The sequence below is a fragment of the Pecten maximus genome, chromosome 16 (genome assembly GCF_902652985.1).
Source record: "Pecten maximus chromosome 16, xPecMax1.1, whole genome shotgun sequence".
Lineage (NCBI taxonomy): Eukaryota > Metazoa > Mollusca > Bivalvia > Pectinida > Pectinidae > Pecten > Pecten maximus.
In genome coordinates this window covers 3,490,382-3,510,194 of record NC_047030.1, presented here as the reverse complement: position 1 = coordinate 3,510,194, position 19,813 = coordinate 3,490,382, and the positions used below count along the sequence as shown (strand labels likewise).

Genomic DNA, 19,813 nt, shown 5'->3' with positions numbered 1-19,813 from the left:
ATGTTATACAGAGTCAGGTAATGTTATACAGAGTCAGGTAATGTTATACAGAGTGTAGTTATGTTATACAGAGTCAGGTAATGTTATACAGAGTCTGGTAATGTTATACAGAGTCAGGTAATGTTATACAGAGTGTAGTTATGTTATACAGAGTCAGGTAATGTTATACAGAGTGTAGTTATGTTATACAGAGTCAGGTAATGTTATACAGAGTCTGGTAATGTTATACAGAGTCTGGTAATGTTATACAGAGTCAGGTAATGTTATACAGAGTCAGTTAATGTTATACCGAGCCTGGTAATGTTATACAGAGTCTAGTAATGTTATACAGAGTCAGGTAATGTTATACAGAGTCAGGTAATATTATACAGAGTCAGGTAATGTTATACAGAGTCAGGTAATGTTATACAGGGTCTGGTAATGTTATACAGAGTCAGGTAATGTTATACAGGGTCTGGTAATGTTATACAGAGTCAGGTAATGTTATACAGAGTGTAGTTATGTTATACAGAGTCAGGTAATGTTATACAGAGTCTGGTAATGTTATACAGAGTCTGGTAATGTTATACAGAGTCAGGTAATGTTATACAGAGTCAGGTAATGTTATACAGAGTCTGGTAATGTTATACAGAGTCTGGTAATGTTATACAGAGTCTGGTAATGTTATACAGAGTCAGGTAATGTTATACAGAGTCTGGTAATGTTATACAGAGTGTAGTAATGTTATACAGAGTCAGGTAATGTTATACAGAGTCAGGTAATGTTATACAGAGTCTGGTAATGTTATACAGAGTCAGGTAATGTTATACAGAGTCTGGTAATGTTATACAGGGTCTGGTAATGTTATACAGAGTCTGGTAATGTTATACAGAGTGTGGTAACGTTATACAGAGCCTAGTAATGTTATACTGAGTCAGGTAATGTTATACAGAGTGTGGTTATGTTATACAGAGTCTGGTAATGTTATACAGAGTCTGATAATGTTATACAGAGTCTGGTAATGTTATACAGAGCCAGGTAATGTTATACAGAGTCTGGTTATGTTATAAAGAGTCTGGTAATGTTATACAGGGTCAGGTAATGTTATACAGAGCCTGGTAACGTTATACAGAGTCTGGTAATGTTATACAGAGTCAGGTAATGTTATACAGAGTCTGGTAATGTTATACAGAGCCAGGTAATGTTATACAGAGTCCGGTAATGTTATACAGAGTCTGGTAATGTTATACAGAGTCTGGTAATGTTAAACAGAGTCTGGTAATGTTATACAGAGTCTGATAATGTTATACAGAGCCAGGTAATGTTATACAGAGTCTGGTAATGTTATACAGAGTCAGGTAATGTTATACAGAGTCTGGTAATGTTATACAGAGTCTGGTAATGTTATACAGAGTCTGTTAATGTTATACAGAGTCAGGTAATGTTATACAGAGTCAGGTAATGTTATACAGAGTCTGGTAATGTTATACAGAGTCTGGTAATGTTATACAGAGTCTGGTAATGTTATACAGAGCCTGGTTATGTTATACAGAGTCAGGTAATGTTATACAGAGTCAGGTATGTTATACAGAGTCAGGTTATGTTATACAGAGTCAGGTAATGTTATACAGAGTGTGGTTATGTTATATAGAGTCTGGTAATGTTATACAGAGTCTGGTAATGTTATACAGAGTCTGGTAATGTTATACAGTGTCTGGTAATGTTATACAGAGTCAGGTAATGTTACACAGAGTCTGGTAATGTTATACAGAGTCAGGTTATGTTATACATAGTCAGGTAATGTTATACAGAGTCTGGTAATGTTATACAGAGTCAGGTTATGTTATACATAGTCAGGTAATGTTATACAGAGTCTGGTAATGTTATACAGAGTCAGGTAATGTTATACAGAGTCTGGTTATGTTATACAGAGTCAGGTAATGTTATACAGAGTGTAGTAATGTTATACAGAGTCTGGTAATGTTATACAGAGTCAGGTAATGTTATACAGAGTTTGGGTATGTTATACAGAGTCTGGTAATGTTATACATAGTGTAGTAATGTTATACAGAGTGTAGTAATGTTATACAGAGTCAGGTAATGTTATACAGGGTCTGGTAATGTTATACAGAGTCTGGTAATGTTATACAGAGTCTGGTAATGTTATACAGAGTCAGTTAATGTTATACAGAGTCTGGTAATGTTATACAGAGTCAGGTAATGTTATACATAGTCAGGTAATGTTATACAGAGCCTGGTTATGTTATACAGAGTCTGGTAATGTTATACAGAGTCTGGTAATGTTATACAGAGTCAGGTAATGTTATACAGAGTCTGGTAATGTTATACAGAGTCAGATAATGTTATACAGGGTCAGGTAATGTTAAACAGAGTCTCGTAATGTTATACAGAGTGTAGTAATGTTATACTGAGCCGGGTAATGTTATACAGAGTCTGGTAATGTTATACAGAGTCAGGTAATGTTATACAGAGTCTGGTAATGTTATACAGAGTCAGGTAATGTTATACAGAGTCAGGTAATCTTATACAGAGTCAGGTAATGTTATACAGAGTGAGGTAATGTTATACAGAGTCTGGTAATGTTATACAGAGTCTAGTAATGTTATACAGAGTCTGGTAATGTTATACAGAGTCTGGTAAAGTTAGACAGTCAGGTAATGTTATACAGAGTCAGGTAATGTTATACAGTGTCTGGTAATGTTATACAGAGTCTGGTAATGTTATACAGAGTCTGGTAATGTTATACAGAGTCTGGTAATGTTATACAGAGTCTGGTGATGTTACACAGAGTCTGGTAATGTTATACAGAGTCAGGTAATTTTATTTAGAGTCAGGTTATGTTATACAGAGTCTGGTAATGTTATATAGAGTCTGGTAATGTTATACAGAGTCTGGTAATGTTATACAGAGTCTGGTTATGTTATACAGAGTCAGGTAATGTTATACAGAGTCAGTTAATGTTATACAGAGCCTGGTAATGTTATACAAAGCCAGGTAATGTTATACAGAGTCTGGTAATGTTATACAGAGTCTGGTAATGTTATACAGAGACTGGTAATGTTATACAGAGTCAGGTAATGTTATACAGAGTCAGGTAATGTATAAGAGTTTTGGTTGTTATAAGTCAGGGTAATGTTATCAAGTCGGGGAATGTTATCAGATTTGGTAATGTTAACGCCGGGGGGTTAATGTATACAGAGTTGGTAAGTTTATACTCCCAGGAAGTTAAAAGTCGGGAAATGTTATATGGGTTTTGGGAATGTTATATAGGTCAGGAATGTTTAAAACTGGTAATTTTACACAGAGTCAGGTAATTTAATAGGTAGGTAATTTTTAAAAGAGTCGGTAATTTAAAACCGGACTGGTAATGGGTATACAAGTCAGGTGTTTTACACGAGTTGGAATGTTATACAGAGAGGGGAAAAATCCCTTAAAAGGTTTGGAAATGTTATATAGTGTCTGTAATGTTAAATTAGAGTCAGAAATGTTTAAAGGGATGGTATGTTACAAGAGCGGTAATGTTACTAGATTTTGTTTACAGAGTCGGTATGTTACACAGGTCTGGAATGTTATACAAAGTGGAAGCTTATAGGTCAGGTAATGTTACACAGGTCAGGTAGTTTATAGTGTTTTGTAATTTTATACAAGTAAGGTAATGTTATACAGATTTGGGTAATGTGTCGACCCCGGGGAAAGGTTATCAGATTTGGAAATGTTTTACAGAGTCAATAATTTTATACAGGGTCAGGAAGTTAAACAGGTCTCGAATGTTATACAGATGTAGAAATTTTATCGGGCCCGGGTAATGTTTACAGATCTGGAAAGTTAACAGAGAAGTAATTTTATACAAGTTGGTAATGTTATACAGAGTAAGGTAATTTTTACGAGTCGGGTAATTTTAAACCCAGAGAAAGGAAATTTTTTAACAGAGTCGGGAAATTTTTAATGAGTCTGGTAATGTTATCGATTTGGGTAAGTTATCAGAGTCTAGAAATGTTATACAGAGTCAGTAATGTTATACGGGGTTGGAAATTTATACGAGAGGTAATTTTTAATAGAGTCGGTAAGTTTTTTACAGAGTCTAGGTAATGTTATACAGAGTCAGGTAATGTTATACAGAGGCTCTGGGTAATTGTTATACAGAGCAGGTTAATGTTCATACAGAGCTCCTGGTAATGTTTACGAGAGTCTGGTAATGTTATACAGAGTCTGAGTAATGTTTATACAGAGCTTGTAATAGTTATACAGAGTCTGGTAAATGTTATACGAGTCATGGTAATGTTTATTACAGAGTCTGGGTAAACTGTTATACAGAGTCATGGTAATGTTTAACAGAGTCTGGTAATGTTATACAGAGCTGGTAATGTTATACAGAGTCAGGTAATGTTATACAGAGTCGGTAATGTTATACAGAGTCAGGTATGTTATACAGAGTCTGGTAATGTTATACAGAGTCAGGTAATGTTATACAGAGTCTGGTAAATGTTATACAGAGCGGGTAATGTTATACAGAGTGGTAATGTTTATACAGAGTCTAGGTAATGTTATACAGAGTCATGGTAATGTTATACAGAGTCCTGGTAATGTTATACAGAGTCAGGTAATGTTATACAGAGTCTGGGTAATGTTATACAGAGTCTGGTAATGTTATACAGATTGAGGTAATGTTATATAGAGTCTGGTAATGTTATACAGAGTCTGGTAATGTTATACAGAGTCAGGTAATGTTATACAGAGTCTGGTAATGTTATACAGAGTCTAGGTAATGTTATACAGAGTCTGGTAATGTTATACAGAGTCAGGGTAAGGTATACAGAGTCTGGTAATGTTATACAGAGTCTGGTAATGTGATACAGAGTCTGGTAATGTTATACAGGTGTCTAGGTAATGTTATAACAGAGTCTAGGTAATGTTATACAGAGTCTGGTAATTTATACAGAGCTCGGTAATGTTATACAGAGTCCTGGTAATGTTATACAGAGTCTGGTAATGTTTAAACAGAGTAGGTAATGTTATACAGAGTCTGGTAATGTTATACAGAGTCTAGGTAATGTTATACAGAGTCAGGGTAATGTTATACAGAGTCCTGGTAATGTTATACAGAGTCGTGTAATGTTATACATAGTCATGGTAATGTTCTACAGAGTGCTGGTATGTTATACAGAGCAGGTTATGTTATACGAGTCTGGTAATGTTAACAGAGTCAGGTAAGGTTATACAGAGTCTGGTAATGTATATCAGAGCCTGGTAATGTTATACAGAGTCTGGTAATGTTATACAGAGTCTGGTAATGTTATACAGAGTCAGGTAATGTTATACAGAGTCAGTAATGTTATACAGAGTCAGGTAATGTTATACAGAGTCTGGTAATGTTATACAGAGTCTAGTAATGTTATACAGAGTCTGGTAATGTTATACAGAGCCTAGGTAATGTTATACAGAGCCTGGTAATGTTATACAGAGTCAGGTAATGTTATACAGAGTCTGGTAATGTTATACAGAGTCAGGTAATGTTATACAGAGTCAGTAATGTTATACAGAGTCTGGTAATGTTATACAGAGTCTGGTAATGTTATACAGAGTCGGGTAATGTTATACAGATCTCGGGTAATGTTACAGCGTAACGTTATACAGAGTCTGGTAATGTTATACAGAGTCAGGTAATGTTATACAGAGTCTGGTAATGTTATACAGAGTCTAGGTAATGTTATACAGAGTCTGGTAATGTTATACAGAGTCTAGTAAAGTTATACAGAGTCTGGTAATGTTATACAGAGTCTAGGTAATGTTATACAGAGTCAGGTAATGTTATACAGCGTCTGGTAATGTTATACAGAGTCATGGTAATGTTATACAGAGTCTGGTAATGTTATACAGAGTCTGGTATGTTATACAGAGTCTGGTAATGTTATACAGAGTCTGGTAATGTTATACAGAGTCTAGGTAATGTTATACAGAGTCTGGTAATGTTATACAGAGTCTGGTAATGTTATACAGAGTCAGGTAATGTTATACAGAGTCTGGTAATGTTATACAGAGTCAGGTAATGTTATACAGAGTCAGGTAATGTTATACAGAGTCTGGTAATGTTATACAGAGTCAGGTAATGTTATACAGAGTCTGGTAATGTTATACAGAGTCAGGTAATGTTATACAGAGTCTGGTAATGTTATACAGAGTCAGTAATGTTATACAGAGTCAGGTAATGTTATACAGAGTCTGGTAATGTTATACAGAGTCAGGTAATGTTATACAGAGTCTGGTAATGTTATACAGAGTCTGGTAATGTTATACAGAGTCTAGGTAATGTTATACAGAGTCAGGTAATGTTATACAGAGTCATGTAATGTTATACAGAGTCTAGGTAGTTATACATAGATCGGTAATGTTATACAGAGTCTGGTAATGTTATACAGAGTCCAGTATGTTATACAGAGCCTGGTAATGTTAACAGAGTCTGTAATGTTATACGAGAGTCAGGTAATGTTATACAGAGTCAAGTAATGTTATAACAGAGTCGGTAATGTTATACAGAGTGTAGTAATGTTATATAGAGTCCTGGTAAGGTTATACAGAGTCTGGTAATGTGATACAAGTCTGGTAATGTTATACAGAGTCAGGTAATGTTATACAGAGTGTGGTAATGTTATACAGGTCTGTAATGTTATACAGAGTCAGGTAATGTTATACAGAGTCAGGTAATGTTATACAGAGTCAGGTAATGTTATACAGAGTCAGGTAATGTTATACAGAGTCAGGTAATGTAATACATAGTCAGTAATGTTATACAGAGTCAGGTAATGTTATACAGAGTCAGGTAATGTTATACAGAGCCTGGTAATGTTATACAGAGTCTGGTAATGTTATACAGAGTCAGGTAATGTTATACAGAGTCAGGTAATGTTATACAGAGTCATGGTAATGTTATACAGAGTCTGGTAATGTTATACAGAGTCTGGTAATGTTATACAGAGTCAGGTAATGTTATACAGAGTCAGGTAATGTTATACAGAGTCAGGTAATGTTATACAGAGTGAGGTAATGTTATACAGAGTCAGGTAATGTTATACAGAGTCATGGTAATGTTATACAGAGTCAGGTAATGTTATACAGAGTCTAGGTAATGTTATACAGAGTCTGGTAATGTTATACAGAGTCATGGTAATGTTATACAGAGTCGGTAATGTTATACAGAGTCAGGTAATGTTATACGAGTCTGGTAATGTTATACAGAGTGTGAAATTTATACAGACCGGGGTAGGTTTAAAGATTGGGTAAGTTTAAAGCCGGTAATGTTATCAAGCCAGGAAATGTATACAGATTTGGAAAGTTTACAGAGCAGGTAAGGTATAGAGCCGGGTAATGTTTCAGGTGGGAATTTTCGACCCTGGAAATTTAAAATCGGGAATTTATACGGCCGGGGTAATTTTAACAGATCTGGAAATTTTTACAGAGTCAGGTAATTTTTATACAGACGGTAATGTTATACAGAGTCATTTAATGAAAAACAGAGTCGGGTAAGTTATTAGATCGGGTAATTTATACAAGTCGGAAATTTTTAACAGAGTCAGGAATGTTTTACAGAGTCAGGAAATGTTAACGGTCGGGTAATGTTATATAGATTTCTGGAAATGTTATCAGGTCTGGTTGTTATAAGAGTCAGGAAATTTTTACAGATTTGGAAGTTATACAGAGCATTTAAGTTATACAAGGTGTGGAAGTTTACAGAGTCAGGTAATGTTATACAGAGTCTGGTAATGTTATACAGAGTCTAGGTAATGTTATACAGAAGTCATGGTAATGTATACAGAGTCTGGTAATGTTATACAGAGTCTGGTAATGTTATACAGAGTCGGGTAATGTTATACAGAGCATGGTAATGTTATACAGAGTCTGGTAATGTTATACAGAGTCTGGTAATGTTATACAGAGTCTGGTAATGTTATACAGAGTCTGGTAATGTTATACAGAGTCTGGTAATGTTATACAGAGTCTGGTAATGTTATACAGAGTCTGGTAATGTTATACAGAGTCTAGGTAATGTTATACAGAGTCTGGTAATGTTATACAGAGTCTGGTAATGTTATACAGAGTCAGGTAATGTTATACAGAGTCTAGGTAATGTTATACAGAGCCTGGTAATGTTATACAGAGTCTGGTAATGTTATACAGAGTCTGGTAATGTTATACAGAGTCTAGTAATGTTATACAGAGTCTAGGTAATGTTATACAGAGTCTGGTAATGTTATACAGAGTCTGGTAATGTTATACAGAGTCTAGGTAATGTTATACAGAGTCTGGTAATGTTATACAGAGTCAGGTAATGTTATACAGAGTCTGGTAATGTTATACAGAGTCAGGTAATGTTATACAGAGTCTGGTAATGTTATACAGAGTCTGGTAATGTTATACAGAGTCTGGTAATGTTATACAGAGTCTGGTAATGTTATACAGAGTCTGGTAATGTTATACAGAGTCTGGTAATGTTATACAGAGTCTGGTAATGTTATACAGAGTCTGGTAATGTTATACAGAGTCTAGGTAATGTTATACAGAGTCTGGTAATGTTATACAGAGTCTGGTAATGTTATACAGAGTCTGGTAATGTTATACAGAGTCTGGTAATGTTATACAGAGTCTGGTAATGTTATACAGAGTCTAGTAATGTTATACAGAGTCTGGTAATGTTATACAGAGTCTAGGTAATGTTATACAGAGTCTAGGTAATGTTATACAGAGTCTGGTAATGTTATACAGAGTCAGGTAATGTTATACAGAGTCTAGTAATGTTATACAGAGTCTGGTAATGTTATACAGAGTCTGGTAATGTTATACAGAGTCTGGTAATGTTATACAGAGTCAGGTAATGTTATACAGAGTCAGGTAATGTTATACAGAGTCTGGTAATGTTATACAGAGTCTGGTAATGTTATACAGAGTGTGGTAACGTTATACAGAGCCTAGTAATGTTATACTGAGTCAGGTAATGTTATACAGAGTGTGGTAATGTTATACAGAGTCTGATAATGTTATATAGAGTCTGGTAATGTTATACAGAGTCAGGTAATGTTATACAGAGTCTAGTAAAGTTATACAGAGTCTGGTAATGTTATACAGCGTCTAGTAATGTTTTATAGAGTCTAGTAATGTTATACAGAGTCAGGTAATGTTATACAGAGCCTGGTTATGTTATACAGAGTCTGGTAATGTTATACAGAGTCAGGTAATGTTATACAGAGTGTAGTAATGTTATACAGAGTCAGGTTATGTCAGACAGACTCTGGTAATGTTTTACAGAGTCTGGTAATGTTATACAGAGTCTGGTAATGTTATACAGAGTCTTGTAATGTTATACAGAGCCGGGTAATGTTATACAGAGTCTGGTAATGTTATACAGAGCCGGGTAATGTTATACAGAGTCTGGTAATGTTATACAGAGTCTGGTAATGTTATACAGAGTCTGGTAATGTTATACAGAGTCTGGTAATGTTATACAGAGTGTAGTAATGTTATACAGAGTCAGGTAATGTTATACAGAGTCTGGTAATGTTATACAGAGTCTGGTAATGTTATACAGAGTCTGGTAATGTTATACAGGGTCAGGTAATGTTAAACAGAGTCTAGTAATGTTATACAGAGTCAGGTAATATTATACAGAGTCTGGTAATGTTATACAGAGTCAGGTAATGTTATACAGAGCCGGGTAATGTTATACAGAGCCGGGTAATGTTATACAGAGTCTGGTAATGTTATACAGAGTGTGGTAACGTTATACAGAGCCTAGTAATGTTATACAGAGTCTGGTAATGTTATACAGAGTCTGGTAATGTTATACAGAGTCTGGTAATGTTATACAGAGTCTGGTAATGTTATACAGAGTGTAGTAATGTTATACAGAGTCAGGTAATGTTATACAGAGTCTGGTAATGTTATACAGAGTGTAGTAATGTTATACAGAGTCTGGTAATGTTATACAGAGTCAGGTAATGTTATACAGAGTCTGGTAATGTTATACAGAGTCTGGTTATGTTATACAGAGTCTGGTAATGTTATACAGGGTCAGGTAATGTTAAACAGAGTGTCGTAATGTTATACATAGTGTAGTAATGTTTTACTGAGCCGGGTAATGCTATACAGAGTCTGGTAATGTTATACAGAGTCAGGTAATGTTATACAGAGTCTAGTAATGTTATACAGAGTCTGGTAATGTTATACAGAGCCGGGTAGTGTTATACAGAGTGTAGTAATGTTATATAGAGTCTGGTAATGTTATACAGAGTGTAGTAATGTTATACAGAGTCCGGGTAGTGTTATACAGAGTCTGGTAATGTTATACAGAGTCTGGTAATGTTATACAGAGTGTAGTAATGTTATACTGAGCCGGGTGCTGTTATAAAAAACAGATATTGTAAATTACTGTGTATCTAAGGTAATACAGCCATAGAAATGTTTCCAGATCGTGTTTTACCGTCAACAGCACATAAAATAACAATTATTACTAATTATATCATCCAATATAATAATGGTGTAAGAATAGAAATAATGATTATGGGCCAGGTTTTGCTGTGGTGATGGAGTTTCCTCTGTCAAAACCATTGAATAGTGAATCAATACAGATGCAATGTGGTACACATATATCTGGTGTCAATAATGGATTCAATTAATTAAGCATCCTTTCCATATTAAGAAAGTGGTGTGAATGATAGAATAAGCGAGTGAGAAAGAGTGGAAAATTGTATAAACTAAAGAAAATAACTCACCTTCGGCAACTATGTTAAAGATAAAAAATAAACGATTTATAAAATGTTTATACTGCTACAAGATAAAAAAAAAAACAACGATATATAAAATGCATCTACTGTTACAAGATTAAAACAAACAACGATATATAAAATGTATATACTGCTACAAGATAAAAAAAAAAACACCAAAAAAAAATATATAAATTGTATATACTGCTACAATATAGATATAAACAACTATATGACAATATATATACTGCTACAAGCTATACATAAATGTGTAATAGCCACTTAAAAGGAAAACAAGTCTTGAATAATGATAAAATAAACAAACGATTCTGACACAGCATCAATCAGCCATTTTTGTCATGATAGCATAAACATATGCAACTCTATTCTGTTTTGAAACAATGTAATTATGCATATTTTTTGTATGTTTTTCCTAGGCTCTTACCTGTCTCCGTAGAATAATTTATCCAGAACGAACTAGTTACGCTGACAACTATCAACATTATTCCAAGAAATCCAAATAAGAAGGCTGCATAACGTATTTGACTGAAGTACTTGTGTTCCCAATAGTCTGAGAGTACACGCCAGTCCCTCACAGAAAGATGCACCTCAATACGACTGGGAAAATTCCTTAATTTCTTTTTTGATTTTTCAATAACGTGGTAGGTTTTATAACGCTGAATCCGATGTCGCCGTATGTAATTTATATCATCCTCGGAAATATAGTTCCCTTTTAGATCCTCATGCACAAACATAAGGCCCTCCTCCCGGGCCTTTTTGATAGGGGTCGATGCCCTTTCCGTCGGCTCTGTAATAGCATTGGCAGGCAGTTCTAGCCGACGACGAAAAGACGCCCGTCTGTCCCGGGACCATTTTGTCCAGGCAGACTCTGAAAGCGTACCCAAAAATCTGGACCCACTTCTCGAACGGTATGATCCAATGGAGGTTCGGCTTTTGATTGAACTCCTAGGTGAAGATCGCCTATTCCATCCATTGTTTTCTGAATCGTTTATATTCACACCAGAAGAAAGATGGCTTTGAGACTTGCCAGGAATGGCAAATAAATCGTCAAAGTTTGTACCGTCTGGGTACATTGCGCTAGACGTCCGTCTCGGTTCACATGTCACTGATGTAGAGCCCTCTCTATCGCGATCCTTTTCTCTCCCTCCTCTGTCGCCTCTCTCGCGCTCTCGTCGGCCTCCTCCACCCCCTGACCTCAGCAGTAAAGGCTTCGTGTCTGTCCGGTCCTTCATCACGCTCTCCACTTCAGTTGGAGGCTTGCCAAATTGATCCTCGCCCGGTGTACACCTTCTAGGTTTTTCATTAAAACTATGTGTACTTTTTATACTTTCCTGTGAAGAAAATCCAGATGTGATGGTCTCGCCTAGTCCACTTGTTTCTGTAGAACTTTGTTGGTGTATTCTTTGTAAGCTAGGCGATTTTTCCAGTCGGCCACCACTCTCCGGAGATAAAAACTTTTTTTCGCCACCGACGCCATTTGCTTTGTTGTTCTTGCTGGTTGACTCCGTGCTACAGTTCTTATCCCCGTCCTTATTACCCATGATGAGCGTTCAATAGCTGGCTCTAGCTCCACATTGAACACCTAATTGTGTACGTTCTACCTATAGCATTGGCGAGCATGCTGTATGCTACTACAGTAGTATTATAACATCCACTACTACACTCTCACCGTATCTTAAAGTATACATCACTGTTTAATGTAGAGAGAATATATTGGCGACATACGATGGTGTTAATACAGAGCCAGGCAACTGACATTGTCCTGGTAGTGATTAGTACTAACACACAGAGACAAGACGATGACAATGTATTTATACAATTCTGCCATGGGATCAATTGACACTAGTGAAATGCTTTGTCGTGACGCCCATCATTCTCCCTCCTCAACGAATGCGCCTCCTGGTGCGTTATGCGGTAATGTGTCGTAAAGTGCAGAACTATGGACCACCAAGTTGGTCAGCCAACTATTAAATGAAGTGAAATTAAAAGCACTTATCATATTGTTTCAGCCATACTTTGCTAACAAGTCTACCTTCCGGCAAACAGGTGTCACACTGCTCTTTTGACACGGCTGCTTATGGGAAAAAATATTAATCGTTGTAGCTATACATATTTAAACAATATTCAATTATGTCACTCCGACTCATTTGGATTTGAATGAACCAATCATGGCTGGTTGCACAGAAAAGACTCGACGTGTTTGAAAGTGTCAAAGACTCTTAGTGTTATCAAACGGATAGCCTAATCCTTTTTAGTTCGCCGTTATCGGCAGCTTGCTTTTAAAAGCATCTCAGCGTGCAAACAAGTTTGAATTGGAAGCGACCATGAAGTAATGTGTGTTGGAAAAGTCATCAGAATGGTAGCTTGTTGTTTTCTACAGTAATATACAGCTCGGATCCCCACCTAAATTAAACCAGACGTTCGTTATTTACGTGCTTTTCTAGGAAAGAACCCTTTAATATCACCGTGATGCATGAACATTGTAGGAGCAGACGACACATGATTGTAGCTGTAGATGACACCCGTAAAACTAACAACAACAAAATCGATTTTTCTCATGTGTACGGCACAATGGGTGTGTAGTCAGAGTACGTAAGCTCCTGTCTTCAATCGTGACACGAGCGCCACCTAGCGGAGACCAAACGACTCAGAGGCCGAGCTGCAAGCAGAACATACCACATTGAGTGGTTAACATGCATTTGTCAGCATTAAAGCACAGCTAGCGTGCTTGCTTAACACCCAATGATCTCAAAGATTTGTACACACTACAAATACGTGATTAGCACATTTTAAAGACGATCAATGTGATATAGTTTATGATAAAGATAGAATTGTACACACCACAAATAAGTGAACGAGTGGTTGTTGTATATGGTATGTCTTTCATTCGAGTTCATTTTTTTTTTTAAATTTTGGAGGGTTAACTACCACGTGAATGTTTCGGGGTGCTAACGTTAAGGTTTCGGGGTCCAAACGTTACTGTTTTCGTGGTCCTAACGTTAATGTTTCGGGGTCCTAATGTTAATGTTTCGGGGTGCTAACGTTAATGTTTCGGGTTCCTAACGTTAATATTTCGGGGTCCTAACTTTAATGTTTTGGGGTCCTAACATTAATGTTTCGAGGTCCTAATATTAATGTTTCAGGGTGCTAACGTTAATATTTCGTGGTCATAACGTTAATGTTTCGTGGTCATAACGTTAATGTTTCGGGGTGCTAACGTTAATGTTTTGTGGTCCTAAAGTTAATATTTTGGGTTCCTAACGTTAATATTTCGTGGTCATAACGTTAATGTTTCGTGGTGCTAACGTTAATGCTTTGGGGTCCTAACGTTAATGTTTCGTGGTGCTACCGTTAATGTTTCAGAGTCATAACGTTGATGTTTCGTGGTCATAACGTTAATGTTTTGGGGTCCTAACGTTAATGTTTCGGGGTCCTAACGTTAATATTTCGTGGTGCTACCGTTAATGTTTCAGAGTCATAACGTTGATGTTTCGTGGTGCTAACGTTAATGTTTCGGGGTGCTAACGTTAATGTTTCGGGGTGATAACGTTAATGTTTCGGGGTGATAACGTTAATGTTTCGGGGTGCTAACGTTAATGTTTCGGGGTCCAAACGTTAATGTTTCGGGGTGCTAACGTTAATGTTTCGGGGTGCTAACGTTAATGTTTCGGGGTGCTAACGTTAATGTTTCGGGGTGCTAACGTTAATGTTTCGGGGTGCTAACGTTAATGTTTCGGGGTGCTAACGTTAATGTTTCGGGTTCCTAACGTTAATGTTTCGGGGTCCGAACGTTAATGTTTCGGGTTCCTAACGTTAATGTTTCGGGTTCCTAACGTTAGTGTTTCGGGGTGCTAACGTTAATATTTCGGGGTGCTAACGTTAGTGTTTCCGGGTGGTAACGTTAATGTTCGGGGTGCTAACGTTAATGTTTCAAGTTCCTAACGTTAATGTTTCAAGTTCCTAACGTTAATGTTTCGGGGTCCGAACGTTAATGTTTCGGGGTCCTAACGTTAATGTTTCGGGGTGCTAACGTTAATGTTTCGGGGTGCTAACGTTAATGTTTCGGGGTCCGAACGTTAATGTTTCAGAGTCCTAACGTTAATGTTTCGGGGTGCTAACGTTAATGTTTCGGGGTGCTAACGTTAATGTTTCGTGGTCCTAACGTTAATGTTTCGGGGTCCTAATGTTAATGTTTCGGGGTGCTAACGTTAATGTTTCGGGGTCCTAACATTAATGTTTCCGTGTGATAACGTTAATGTTTCAGAGACCTAACGTTAATGTTTCAAGTTCCTAACATTAATGTTTCTTGCTGCTAACGTTAATGTTTCTTGGTGCTAACGTTACTGTTTCTGGGGTCCTAACGTTAATGTTTTGGGGTCCTAACGTTAATGTTTCGGGGTCCTAACGTTAATATTTCGTGGTGCTACCGTTAATGTTTCAGAGTCATAACGTTGATGTTTCGTGGTGCTAACGTTAATGTTTCGGGGTGCTAACGTTAATGTTTCGGGGTGATAACGTTAATGTTTCGGGGTGCTAACGTTAATGTTTCGGGGTGCTAACGTTAATGTTTCGGGGTCCAAACGTTAATGTTTCGGGGTGCTAACGTTAATGTTTCGGGGTGCTAACGTTAATGTTTCGGGGTGCTAACGTTAATGTTTCGGGGTGCTAACGTTAATGTTTCGGGGTGCTAACGTTAATGTTTCGGGGTGATAACGTTAATGTTTCGGGTTCCTAACGTTAATGTTTCGGGGTCCGAACGTTAATGTTTCGGGTTCCTAACGTTAATGTTTCGGGTTCCTAACGTTAGTGTTTCGGGGTGCTAACGCTAATATTTCGGGGTGCTAACGTTAGTGTTTCCGGGTGGTAACGTTAATGTTCGGGGTGCTAACGTTAATGTTTCAAGTTCCTAACGTTAATGTTTCAAGTTCCTAACGTTAATGTTTCGGGGTCCGAACGTTAATGTTTCGGGGTCCTAACGTTAATGTTTCGGGGTGCTAACGTTAATGTTTCGGGGTGCTAACGTTAATGTTTCGGGGTCCGAACGTTAATGTTTCAGAGTCCTAACGTTAATGTTTCGGGGTGCTAACGTTAATGTTTCGGGGTGCTAACGTTAATGTTTCGTGGTCCTAACGTTAATGTTTCGGGGTCCTAATGTTAATGTTTCGGGGTGCTAACGTTAATGTTTCGGGGTCCTAACATTAATGTTTCCGTGTGATAACGTTAATGTTTCAGAGACCTAACGTTAATGTTTCAAGTTCCTAACATTAATGTTTCTTGCTGCTAACGTTAATGTTTCTTGGTGCTAACGTTACTGTTTCTGGGGTCCTAACGTTAATGTTTCGGGGTGCTAACGTTAATGTTTCGGGTTCCTAACGTTAATGTTTCGAGGTCCTAATATTAATGTTTCTGGGTGATATCGTTAATGTTTCTTGGTCCTAATGTTAATGTTTCGGGGTGATAACGTTAATGTTTCGGGTTCCTAACGTTAATGTTTCGGGGTCCTAACATTAATGTTTCCGTGTGATAACGTTAATGTTTCAGAGTCCTAACGTTAATGTTTCGGGGTGCTAACGTTAATGTTTCGGGTTCCTAACGTTAATATTTCGGGGTCCTAACTTTAATGTTTTGGGGTCCTAACATTAATGTTTCGAGGTCCTAATATTAATGTTTCTGGGTGCTAACGTTAATATTTCGTGGTCATAACGTTAATGTTTCGTGGTCATTACGTTAATGTTTCGGGGTGCTAACGTTAATGTTTTGTGGTCCTAAAGTTAATATTTTGGGTTCCTAACGTTAATATTTCGTGGTCATAACGTTAATGTTTCGTGGTGCTAACGTTAATGTTTTGGGGTCCTAACGTTAATGTTTCGTGGTGCTACCGTTAATGTTTCAGAGTCATAACGTTGATGTTTCGTGGTCATAACGTTAATGTTTTGGGGTCCTAACGTTAATGTTTCGGGGTCCTAACGTTAATATTTCGTGGTGCTACCGTTAATGTTTCAGAGTCATAACGTTGATGTTTCGTGGTGCTAACGTTAATGTTTCAGAGTCATAACGTTGATGTTTCGTGGTCATAACGTTAATGTTTTGGGGTCCTAACGTTAATGTTTCGGGGTCCTAACGTTAATATTTCGTGGTGCTACCGTTAATGTTTCAGAGTCATAACGTTGATGTTTCGTGGTGCTAACGTTAATGTTTCGGGGTGCTAACGTTAATGTTTCTTGGTCCTAACGTTAATGTTTCGGGGTCCTAACATTAATGTTTCGGGTTGCTAACGTTAATGTTTCTTGGTCCTAACGTTAATGTTTCTTGGTCCTAACGTTAATGTTTCGGGTTGCTAACGTTAATGTGTCGGAGTGCTAACGTTAATCTTTCAGGGTGCTAACGTTAATGTGTCGGAGTCCTAACATAAATGTTTCGGGTTGCTAACGTTAATGTTTCTTGGTCCTAACGTTAATGTTTCTTGGTCCTAACGTTAATGTTTCGGGTTGCTAACGTTAATGTGTCGGAGTGCTAACGTTAATCTTTCAGGGTGCTAACGTTAATGTTTCGGGGTCCTAACGTTAATGTTTCGGGTTGCTAACGTTAATGTGTCGGAGTGCTAACGTTAATCTTTCAGGGTGCTAACGTTAATGTGTCGGGGTCCTAACATAAATGTTTCGGGATGCTAATGTTAATGTTTTGAGGTCAAAATGGACGTTAATGAATATATATTATCAACACAGATTCGTGCGCAAAGATAATGTTATTTTACAAATCACAGCTCTGTATTTCCTGATTAAGAGATACGTGATTGTGCCTGTAAACACAGTTTTCGTGCCGTACATGTCACAAGCACGAGTTTGTCGTCGATAAAAACGCTAACTACCCTTGGTCTAATTTTGAAGATGAGACATAGCCCATATTCGATCTAGATTCGTATAATGAGTGCTGTCCATGAGGTAGTAAAACTTTACTCTCCGGAACGCCTGGTCTCCTTGTGTTTTTATGAGTCTCTGTGTAAATCTATATATTTTGTTCATCTTTTTTCCTCTTTTGATATATTGTGAGTTAGGCTTAGTTATCGTATTCTCTGTTGGTTCCATACATTAACTAATAAACCCCTGGTTACTTATTTAATTTTCCAAAGACAACGTACAGTTACTATCTATCATTCCTCGGAATCACAATATTTTAGACGATAGGTTGTTTTATCGGATTCCTAAACTTCACATTATCCTCACAGACAGCGACTCGCTGCTGTCGCGGCCCGTCTCTCAACCCGCCATACGATTTCTGACCACTTCTATCTTTAATTTACTCCAGAAGTGGAATAAACGGAATATGGATTTTGAAGAACTCTTCAGGGATCTTTTAATCAAGGCGAGCCTGTTTTTCTAAGAGGAATGAACAGAGACAAGTGTAGCGGTGTGAACTATACTGGAGTATCATCAACACACGGCTCTCTGTATTCCTATGTAGAAATCGTGAGAATTGAATTGTATGGTTAACTGTATGCTTGTTGATGTGTCCAACAGAATATCGGAATACCAATGTAGACAAAATATTGTTATGTTGATGACGTTTTGTAACTATCTACGAAACTAGGATAGCCATGTCGAAAGGATATTGTCTGAAGACTTAAACACTTATAACACACCCCTCAATGTAAGCTGTTTTTCTCGAGGTCGATTTTAACTTATAATGTAAGCAGCCGAGACGGTTTCAAACTAAGCTATATGATCACAATTTCCTCTATATAAGTACAGTCAAACCTCGATGATTCGAACTTCGTTGATTCGAATTTCTCGCTGTATCGAACTTTTTGCTTGGTCCCGAATTTCCTCACTATATAACGCTACTAACGAACCTATGTATGATTCGAATTTTTATAAATCGAAGTTTTCGATGTCATTCAATCATGCATTCTCCAACTGATCGGCATTCCGTATTTTATATGCACATAACGTAAACATTTGTGCCTTTAGCAGAAAAACGTTAACGTAAGTGTGCAATGTACTCTTGTTTTATCTATAAGCCGGGATATTAGTGCTTTGTAACATATACATAGTTTGTTTAATTAAAATGCTACGGTATAATTGATGAAAAGTATTTTTATTTTGTTGGGTTTGGGGTAAATTAACTAAACATTTCGATGTGAGCCTGACAGGCGACGATCAACACGAAGACACCGAGGACATGTAACGTTAACAGATATGGTCATTATCAAGAAAACATCGATCTATTGTCAACCATGAATAATTCGAAGTCCCGCTGTTTCGAAGTTTTTCTGTTAGTCCCTTGAACTTCGAAACATCGAAGTTTGACTGTATGTTGATATCAATACAATATAAAACACTTAAACGTTATCATTATATCAGTGAAACCCAAACCAATGTGTGACATTAACCTCAACGGACCATACAGTTGTCATAGTGACAAAATATGATAAAGTGGTACAATATGACACAGTGTCATTATATGGCAATCATGTAGTGACATGTTTTTGAGTTAGAAATAGGGTTTAAATATTATCTCGGTATTCTCTGTTGTTTTTGAGTTAGAAATAGGGTTTAAATATTATCTCGGTATTCTCTGTTGTTTTTGAGTTAGAAATAGGGTTTAAATATTATCTCGGTATTCTCTGTTGTTTTTGAGTTAGAAATAGGGTTTAAATATTATCTCGGTATTCTCTGTTGTTTTTGAGGTGATATTATGGTTTCGTTATTATGTCGGTATTCTCTGTTGTTTTTGAGATAGAATTACGGTTTCGTTATCATGTCGGTATTCTCTGTTGTTTTTGAGTTAGAATTACGGTTTCGTTATTATCTCGGTATTCTCTGTTGTTTATGAGTTAGAATTACGGTTTCGTTATCATGTCGGTATTCTCTGTTGTTTTTGAGTTAGAATTACAGTTTCGTTATTATGTCGTTATTCTCTGTTGTTTTTGAGTTAGAATTACAGTTTCGTTATGTCGGTATTCTCTGTTGTTTTTGAGTTAGAATTACGGTTTCGTTACTATGCCGGTATTCCCTGTTGTTTTTGAGTTAGAATTGCGGTTT

The 19,813-nt window shown here is 36.9% G+C and overlaps 1 protein-coding gene across 1 annotated transcript in view; it reads right to left on the bottom strand.

Annotated features, from left to right (window-relative positions):
• Nucleotides 1–12,821, bottom strand: part of LOC117314638 — a 122,298-nt gene extending 109,477 nt beyond the window's left edge. The window contains exons 1-2 of the mRNA XM_033868717.1: nt 11,197–12,821; nt 10,761–10,769 (exon numbers count right to left, since the gene is read on the bottom strand). Of these exons, the coding sequence (XP_033724608.1) occupies nt 10,761–10,769; nt 11,197–12,313 (1,126 nt within the window). The 5' untranslated portion in view covers nt 12,314–12,821. The remainder of the gene's footprint in view (nt 1–10,760; nt 10,770–11,196) is intronic.
• Between the last annotated feature and the right edge of the window lie 6,992 nt (nt 12,822–19,813).